Source organism: Notothenia coriiceps, unplaced genomic scaffold (genome assembly GCF_000735185.1).
Source record: "Notothenia coriiceps isolate Sejong01 unplaced genomic scaffold, NC01 NC01_scaffold00037244, whole genome shotgun sequence".
NCBI lineage: Eukaryota > Metazoa > Chordata > Actinopteri > Perciformes > Nototheniidae > Notothenia > Notothenia coriiceps.
In genome coordinates, this window is record NW_011369945.1 from 26,040,531 (window position 1) to 26,050,229 (window position 9,699).

At 41.2% G+C, this 9,699-nt stretch overlaps 1 protein-coding gene across 1 annotated transcript in view; it reads left to right on the plus strand.

The window, feature by feature from the left end:
• npnta (nephronectin a) overlaps nucleotides 1-9,699 on the plus strand; it is a 53,684-nt gene that overhangs the window by 19,926 nt on the left and 24,059 nt on the right. Inside the window, exon 8 of the mRNA XM_010794427.1 lies at nucleotides 849-1,328. Coding sequence (XP_010792729.1) covers nucleotides 849-1,328 — 480 coding nt within the window. The remainder of the gene's footprint in view (nucleotides 1-848; nucleotides 1,329-9,699) is intronic.

Consider the following 9,699-nt stretch of genomic DNA (forward strand, 5'->3'; position numbering starts at 1 on the left):
GACTCATGGCGTAGCGCGCTGCAAATATTTCACCCTGTCGCCTGCCCAAGGGTGTGTGAGCCACAAGTGCTCTGGGAGTCGAGTTGCAATATCCTACGTGTGTCTCACATATCAAAGTCGCCTGCAACCTGAGAAGGCAATAACTGAGTTCAAACTCTTTGCCTTTGTCCACTCTCATTCCTCACTCATGAACCCCTTATGAAGCCCTGCATCACCCCCCCCCCCCCCATGCAATGAGTAACAAAGGAAAAGGAGGTGTAACGTTGATGACATCAGCAGAGCGAGGGTGATCTCCAAGGCCTTGTTTGAGCGCAGAGATCGTTCCTCTCACACAGAGCTGCTGAGAGGCCTCCGGCTATGAACACACGAAGAATATCAAATTAGGACAAGCATATAAACGGATGAAAAAAAAGCCACTGACAGAGAGAAATATTGATTTCTCAAAAGCAGACATTTACTGAACGTGGGGTGTCTTTGTGTTTTTTTTTTTTGAAGGCCACCTTGTCATGCTGCACGCTGTTTCTCCTCTTTCAACTTCCCCAAGGAGAACATTTGTACAGAATCTTTTTTTTTTAAAAAGGCACAAAAGAAAGAATGTGAACGTCCAAAATGAGGATTTTATAAGCCTTTCTTGTTTGAGCTTTTGCATCAGTGAGATTAGAAACACCCGATCTGTTTTAGGTGTTAACGTTTGGCTAATAGAAATAAGGGGAAAGTCTCGGTAGATAAAAGAAAGCCTTCACTTCCAATGTCAGACTAATCATTGCAATTAGTCTGCAATTCTCCGCCTCATTAACTCTTAAGTGCTCATATTTCAGTGCTTAATCTACATTCTCTTTTTATTCCAGCCATCCCTAAGGTGGCTATTGACCCTCCGAGGCCAGGCAAACTGCCTCCAAATCATCACAACCGCCTCCCAGACACAGATCATAGGAGGACCACCACCACCGTCCGCCCACCAGTGACTCAAAGGAGAGTCTTCCCCGTAATCCCCAAAACAACAACAGCCGCCCCCACAACTACGACAACCACGACAACAACCAAAGCACCTCCAAAGAGGGTTACCCCACCTCCACGTAAGCCAGCCGTTCCCACCCGGAAGCCCTTCATCCCGACCAGGAAGCCCTTCATCCCGACCAGGAAGCCCTTTATCCCGACCAGAAAGCCCTTTATCCCGACCAGGAAGCCACCAGCACCAACACGCAAGCCCTATATCCCACCCATAAGACCAGTTCCTCCCACCAGAAGCCCCCCAACACCCCCACCAGTCACTCCTGTGGACAACACCATACAGAAGGAGGTCACCAAACAGAGAGGGGACGTCCACAGTAAGAACTAGTTTTATATTTCATTGTTTCCGTTATGAATAGATGACATTTATTACAACTTGCACTTGCATTCGAAATCTAACGGTTGTTTCATAATAATTGAAGGGTTTGAGTTATAGGTGGAAATCAGATCTTGTTTTAACTTATCACACTTGAAATCATGAAAATAATGGCCTCTTTAAGAAACGTATTATTGCAACAAAACATTTAAACCTACATGAATGTATTTTTGTTGGCCATTAGGGGGCAGTAAAGGAGTGAATAAACACAACATTGACATATTGTACCTCCTAAAGTTTTCCAATTAAGTAGCTGCCAATTAGTTGCCTTTTTACACATACATTAGAACATTATTCTTATTTATTGGATTCCTATATCAGGCCACCTGACAAAAATAAGTGTCACATTTACCCTGCTTTTAGCTTGGTCTCTACCAACTCCTGGGAGAGATATCTGGCTCTTTGGAAATGCTCCACACTGCTTGAACTAACTATTACTGACTGCTGTTTTGTACTAAGCAGGTAATGTACAATGGGTATTTAGAGTTTAACTAATAACAGCTGCTGTTTCTTGAAATTACTAGTAAGAGTATGTAGATTTGATTTATAATGTAAAGAGTTGGGCTGTAGAAGCAAAACAACAAGCTGAGAGATGATAAAACCCTCTGAGTCGACTGATTCATTCTCGTTGGTCAATACGAGCCTCACCTTTCACCTAACCCAGTACAAATAATGGAGCTGCAGTAGCTCAGCTGGTGGAGAGCACACTGTGTACTGAGGCCAGTCTGACCCATGGTCATTTGCTGCATGTCATCCTCTATTTCCCTCCTTGCTGTCTATCTTCAGCTGTGATACAGGCACATAATAAGGTTTAACAGCTTAGAAAGCTTAACACCTCGTTGCATTAGCAAGTTTCATCCCTGCTTGTTTACATTTCAGTCACAGGCTGACACACAAAGGCAGTTGTTGTCCAACAATTCATCTCCATCTGCTCCCAGACAGGTTTCCTCTAACCAAATTGGAGCATATCAGCATATTTCTTCATCTGCATGCTGAAACAATGTGCTTATTATGACACATGTCACCATCTGGGGATCATTACACATGGAGCACACATGTTGCTGAGCAGCTAAATATCAGGAACCATGTGCACACAGTTTATCTCCAGCCAGGCAGATGGTGAACTGGAGAACATGTTGGTCTATTGATATCATATTTAATATAAGGGCATGAGAGCTCTCTTCTACATACCATCTTTACACGATCTCAATCAAGCTATAAACAAAGAATATTGTTTTTTTTCATTTTAAAATGCTCAAGTAGTAACCTTTTAAAGTGTTTCGTCTTTCTTTTGATCTATTAGACTATTTGTCTACACAGGTTTAAACATTTGTATTACAGTATTTACATTTTAAAAAGACCAAAAGTTCAGAAGAACCCCAAATGCATATTCATTCATGGCATTAAATAGTTACCAATTGGATGCACCACTAACCATTTGAGTGAAATATTAAACTGCCCATCTTTTATGGGAAACAAATGGACTTTTTAAAGATTTAAATATTCACTTCTTCAGTAGGAATACATTCATTTGAAAGCGCTGACTGCCATAGACATCGTTGGCTTTGGGTTTAATTATTTTAATTGTTTACACTGCCCACATTATACTTCTTGTATTCCCCATTTTATTTCACAGCATACAGTTTAACCAGTAACTTTTCGAACATGTGCAATTTCAGTAAATGTACACATTATTATGATATAGAGATAGAGCGATACAGAAAAGGCAACAAGGGGAAATTCAATAGAATAGAACGTTTACTCCAGATGCACTTATAGTCAATTGTGGACAAAAACTTGTATTTGAACATTGATAGAAGTGTTGTTTTTGGTGTCATGCTCAATTATGCACAGCAAATCCAAAATCCTTTGAGACAGAAATATCTGGTGTGATATAACGACAAAGTACAGGATAAGAGTGGAGATTCTATGGTTCACCTTGCCAGATGGCTTCACATAAATTAGAAAGAAGACAGAAGAGAGAAGATTGCATTAGCACCTGTCTGCACTGCTTGAAGGAGACATCAATCTAATAGTTCGCACCACGGCAGAGCAGTTCTAGGAATCCGAGCTTCCTGAAGATGGTTTGAATAAGATGAGAGGAGGGACACCGCTGAGTGATTACTCGCATAATTACACAGAAATAGGAATGAATTTGAATAAGATCCTCAGGACATGAAGAACCACTCAGCTGTGCTGCAAGTGCAGGTGTTTATAAAGAGCGCTGGACTTATACAATCAGCACTAGTTTATCTTCAACTTATTTCTAGTTTGTGAATTACACAAATTACATTTCCTGCAGGAAGATTAAAGTGGACCTATCATGCTATATTTGAATAATACAGTGTAGGACCATACCTATATAAGGCATATTTATACTTTTTATTTTTCAAAATACCAAACAGATCATGCATTTTAGCCATTCCTCATTCGGCTCAATTTAACACTGTCTTTGCATGGGCTGATTCTGTGAGAACAGCACCATCTACAGGCCTGGCATATGTACTACAGCGTCTCCAGCGCTTTCGAACGGCAATGTCCGTGGCTGTCTCCTCCTGATTGGTGGAGTTGACCCAATAGCCGTAGCACCACTTCTGTGACGTCACATAAGTGTTCAAATCTGGATCAGTCTGTATCAGATCCGTTGCAGCCCCTTTTTAAGAGATTTGGGTATGGAGGAAAATAGAGAGGGTTGTGTTTTCTGACACTTGGTGAGGTCCCTGGAACACCGGGGACACATATTCATGTATAAAAGACGTACAAAAGTGCATTTTGCATGATAGGTCACCTTTAAATTAGCCAATAATATTAGCATTTTAGGTTTACTTTATAGTGTAACTGTGTCCATATTTTCAGCGTTTTGTTAACGTAGGGCTTTTAGTAAACGCTGCATGTTTTGTCAAGTTGGTGAAGATGTTTTCCAAATGCCTCGTATGTATTTTATGATATTTTGAAACTAAATCACTTATCTCCTAATGGAAACGTTTGTAACCATTGTAGTGCCACCGTAATAGAGGAGCTCATGAACAAAAGCCAGTGCCATACAATTCAAAAGCTCGAAAGGATACCTTTAAAAATAAATGTTACTTCTCTATTAGACACTGTGTTGCTAGCGGGATAACAAAAAAAAATCATGCTTTGTTTCATAGCATATCAGTCAAATGTATTTTATTTACATACTGGTCTGGATAAATATGAATTTGGTGAATGCACCCATGCATACAGAAAACCTTAAAACTCCAGCCGATGCCCTTCATTTTCACAGCATACGATACGCAACTATGTGCTTTGCAAGTTACAGACAGAGCTTTATACCATAACACATGGACATACACATGTGTGCTTGTTAAACACAGCCTTGCACTACACAGGGTTTCCATCTGTATACATGTTCTTTGAATAAAAGTTGAAATACCAACCATTTTGAAATTCAATTAATGTCCATGTATGAATTAAACCACACAACACATGGGATTGTAGATCTTGAGAGTATGTACACACAACTACATTTACAATAATACAATTTGTGAAAGCCTAAAAAGTTGTTGGTATCGTCTTTATAACAAACTGCACTTAATATAACAAAGCACATACTGTATAATAGAAAGTAAGTGTTGATTTGCAAGTGTCAGAAATCATACACTGATTCTGATCGACACTTTTCAAGTATCTGGAAAAAACGATGACATGGAGTTTTCAGTCAGCTCGATAAAAGATCTGGGTATGGAAGGTGTTAACCCCCTCTTTTACCAAACAGATTTTTGAAATAATATGACAAGGAGAGAAAGCTGCTTTGTTTCATTTCAAACTCAGATTAGACAATAAAAAGCAGCGGTAAATTGATAAAGTTTGGGTTATTTTTTTTGCAAATTTGGAGTCAGCTGGATTTAAAACAAATGCTAACAATTACAATTTCCCTTTGATATATATTTTAAATCTATTTCCCTTAAAGAAACCGATACTACTTTGATATTTATCTGATAAAAACCGTTGCAAAATTCACCCTTGGCCACATGTTTTAACATCAAGCAAAAAAAAAAAAGCAATGGCTTTTAGTTGAAGGATCAAAGTAAGGTAAAAGCAGACTCATAGGCGTGGGAACGATCCCTCTCCGGGAAGACATGGAGTGAACGTGGTCTCTCAGCGGTGTGGCTGGAGGCCGCCAGGGCTGTGTTAGGCGGAGGACATTTCCATGGTAAGTAGGTGCATGCAGGTTTCATAGTAACAAGGTGATGGAGTGAGAGATCGTGGCACCAGTGGACCAATGTACCATTTATGCTAGAAGTAACAACAACCATTGCTATATGTCAGAGACAAACACTTCGTACGTGACAAGACGGTGATGGCCCTGGAAAAATATCTGTCGGTGATGTCATGTGTCTATTCTTCCCCGAGTATTTCATACGTGCTCTCGAGACACCGGACGTCTATGTGTAGCTTTGGGGGGCAATTGTCGTCGGGGTGTGCCTTAACGCTAGGCGCGGTTACGTCATGTCGTATTAGTCGACAAAGTCCTCCGAATCGGAAAGTAAAAGTCTTGCTATAGGGCGCCGGGAATACTTTTGCTTTACGTATTCATTAAAAGTTGTTTTATTTACGTGACCGTGCGAAGTGAGACTCACTGCTTGTGTTAGGACTTTATACGTCAAAAAGTGTTCACAGAAAAATGTGACCGACAGTTATTACTTTATATTCAATACACCAAAATCTGTGCTTGATACGTGATTAATGGGACAATCTATGAACACATTCCCATTGAAGCCGCGTTCATTTTTGTAAAATAAAAATAAAGGCTCAAGCCAACGACCGTGGGTTTATGTTATTCCACTCTTCCCAAAACAGTGAGTTTGTTATGTGTTGTGTTAAGGACGCGCGGCTGGTCCAACAATTTAGGTCGGGACCCTGGGTAGCGCGATCGACCAGTGGGGAGCAAGGGAGAGGAAGTTTGAAGATATGTGTATTTCCGTTTAGAATTTTACTTGTTTATGTTTTATCGACGTTCACAGTGTTATGAAGTTGTCGTATTTCGCAGAGGTGACTAAGTCGCCGCTAGTGTCTGGAGCAGGCGTTGTCAACACCTAGCAAGGACTTCCACCATCTCGGGGTATGTTGACAAGTATAACTCCGAGACGTTAATGGGATGGGGGTGAGTGGCGTAGTCTCACAATGCCTCTCGGAGATGAATAATCATTACGGCGATTTGGTAGCTGTTTATGGTTAAGTGGGGTTGATGGAAAGACGGCCGAAAAGTCGTTGTTTGGTCTGTGTCTTATTGGAGACATTTCTTTTGTTGTTGAGGCATACCCGAACTAAAGTACCCATTCACCTCTTGTATACATACAAACCAAACAACAACCAATCCCCCTGTGGTTACGGGAATTTATTGACTCTGTACGCAGTAAACGAAAAGGCTGAAAGTTAGTAAACACATTAGTTTAACCTCCCAGTTATCAAGAAACCTAGTCATTTATCGGGTTAATGTTTAGTTTAAATCTTTCCGGAGTAGGTATCCGTGTATAACTTGTTTGACCACAATAATGTTTGGTTTACCATAATTAAGACTTTTTATCACGTGTAGCTCCCGACCTTGCAAGTCCGGATGTAAATGTCCTCGGTCACCAGTAGTGGCATTAGTCACAACTGGAATGAACTCGTTTCGTAACATCAGACACATAGTACTAAACAAAATTTCAGGGATAATATCGACAAAAAGTAGTTATATTAATAGTCAGAAGGTGCTATATATGTTTGTACAGGACATTCAAACACCGAGGCTTTATGGTGTGTGTAGTAGCGTCGAAGATGGTATTAGGGGAGACGGAAAGTCGGGACGAGTTTTTCACACTAGAGACAGACAATGAAACTGCTACTTTTATTCCTCGGGCAGGGGTCAGCTCGCTGCTGGGTTGCGGGGAGACCTTCTCTAATAACCCAAATTTCCTTGGATATAGCCGAGATCCTCCTCTTAGTCCACTGTTCCGACCCCCCCCCATGGAACCAACATAACCGATTGACCAATGTGGCTGTTTTTTGCATGACTGTAGTATTTCCGTTTAGACTAGTCTCAAATCCCGGTTTTAGACTGTCCGACTCCTCTCTTTTTTACTTTTACACCTAAAACGTATTATCCACGTGAAATGTTAGACACCGAGAGAGGGTCCACTGCCTGGGGACGCTCGCGAGGGCTCCACCCGTATCTTTGCCTGTCCCGCCCCCCGCGCCGACCACGAGGGGGAGTGGGGGGGACCCTTGCTACCGTTGGACAACGGAACGCATAGTCTGTCGTTCGACGGCCGGTAGTGCACCCGTCTAGCGTTGTCTTTTCTTTCTTTTCCCTGTATCGGGACGTCAGACTTTTCGTTGTCTCTGCCCTCCCGTTACCGCTCTCCTGTGTGGCGTTTAGTGAAATACCCTGCGTGGCTGGGGAACTTTTTTATTCATTTAATAGTGGATGTAATGTCCCCTCTTAAAATTACTAATAACGTGAAAAACTGGTCTTACAACTTTATATATGTTTTAAATCTTTTTTTTAGGACTGCTCTCTATTTTTTTTTTACATCGACCTTTATCTTCTAACGTAGACGAAAGCCCTTATTTGTGCTACGTCGAGGAAAAGAAGTAGTTATTCCTCGTACAAGAGACACGTCACCCACCCTCATCATGAAGTTATTTTCATCGGTATGATGGTAACAACTTTATGAGACATGTTCAGTTTATGACGTAAGTTTACGGAAGCATTTTGAGTTTTCATTGTTTTCATAGTCGATTCTTTTGAACTAAGATTATGTGTTTCATATCAGCTCACGTCTCAAACGTATCTGTCAGTTTACTTACATGCAACATTTCTCATGTTGAAACGGAGGTTTAACATCTAGGCACCTTTTTTGTTCATCGTATAATAATTTTCCATTTCAAGAAGTTACATACACATCGCAACGCAAAAATTACTAGCCGAATAAAGTATTGTCTACGTGAACCGAGTCTTGATTAGAATTATAAAACCTGTACCGTTAGTGTGTTGTTCCTTTGTTCTTTTGTTTTTATTAACTTTCTTTTCCCTTCTTTATATAATCAAACCTTTAGATCGTTTATATACATGGATCAATCTTTATTTCTACTTAATGTTTCCTTGCTGAGGTGGCAAGTAGTGAAGCAGTACCAATTTGTCCTTGTATTCTTACTAAAGTTGTTTGTATGTCAAGTATGGTTGCAATGTATGGGCAAGTTTTTTGTATGTTGTGTGCATGACGTGAATATGTATATAATATCATCATAGGTATATCCGGACTTGCAAATCGGGCTACGGTCGTCAATGACTTTGTTAGTCGTACGTGCCTCTTCTTCCTTTTGTACAACACGAATCGTGCGTTATCTTATGTAGTCAGTCCAATTTTTTTATCGTAACTTAACTAAAAAAAAAGGACGTAATGTAATTGTAAATCGAACTGCGAATACAGTAAGCTGTTTGTTTTTGTTTGAACTTTTTTTGTCTTCGTAATATGCTATGTAGTCCAAATGGATCTCGATTTTGTAAAGTCACGAAGAGTTGCCGAAAATCTATTCGGTCAGGAATAAATCATAGTTTCGGAAACAATCCATCATTTACGGAAGAAACATTTTTTTATACACAACGTTATAAGAGAGGGCCGTCAAAGGAGTCGACAGCACACGACCTCTTTCTCCTTTGTAACTTTTAATATACTATACATTCATTTTTATTTTGTCGTGAATTAAACATAAGATCAAAAACTCAAAAAACGTTATAAGGCAGGACGACAAGAGGGTCCACTAGGACTTCCCCCTCGCAGCCCGCCCGGCGCTCACCTCTCTACCGGCACCTGCTGTAGTGAGACTCCTTATCCGAGACGTGTCTCCTCCGTGTTGTGACTCCTCTGCAGGACCTGACTGGTCCTGAAAGATTCTCGCGTCTTGCTCTCCCCTTAGTAGAGTTTCTCTTGACTGAGACACACTTTATGGGAGGGACACGGACCCGATAAGTGGACTGGGGGAGAGCGGCGGGGTGTGTGTGTGTGTGTGTCGTCTCGTGTGTGGGGTTGCTCGTGTGTGTGTGTGTGTGTGGTGTGTGTGGTGTGTGTGTGTGTGTCGTGGTGTGGTGTGTGTGTGTGTGTGTGTGTGTGGTGTGTGTGGTAGGCGGAGGTCGGGAGAGTCACTTGCTATAAGGTACTTTAACACGCAGGACGTCTTGTCACTCAAAAGAGAAAAGAGCTGACTGGTACTTTTATTCCTTCTTACTTTAGGTTTACAGTACCCACCTAGGACGTCAAGGGGCGGGGGGGGGGGGGGGAGGAGAG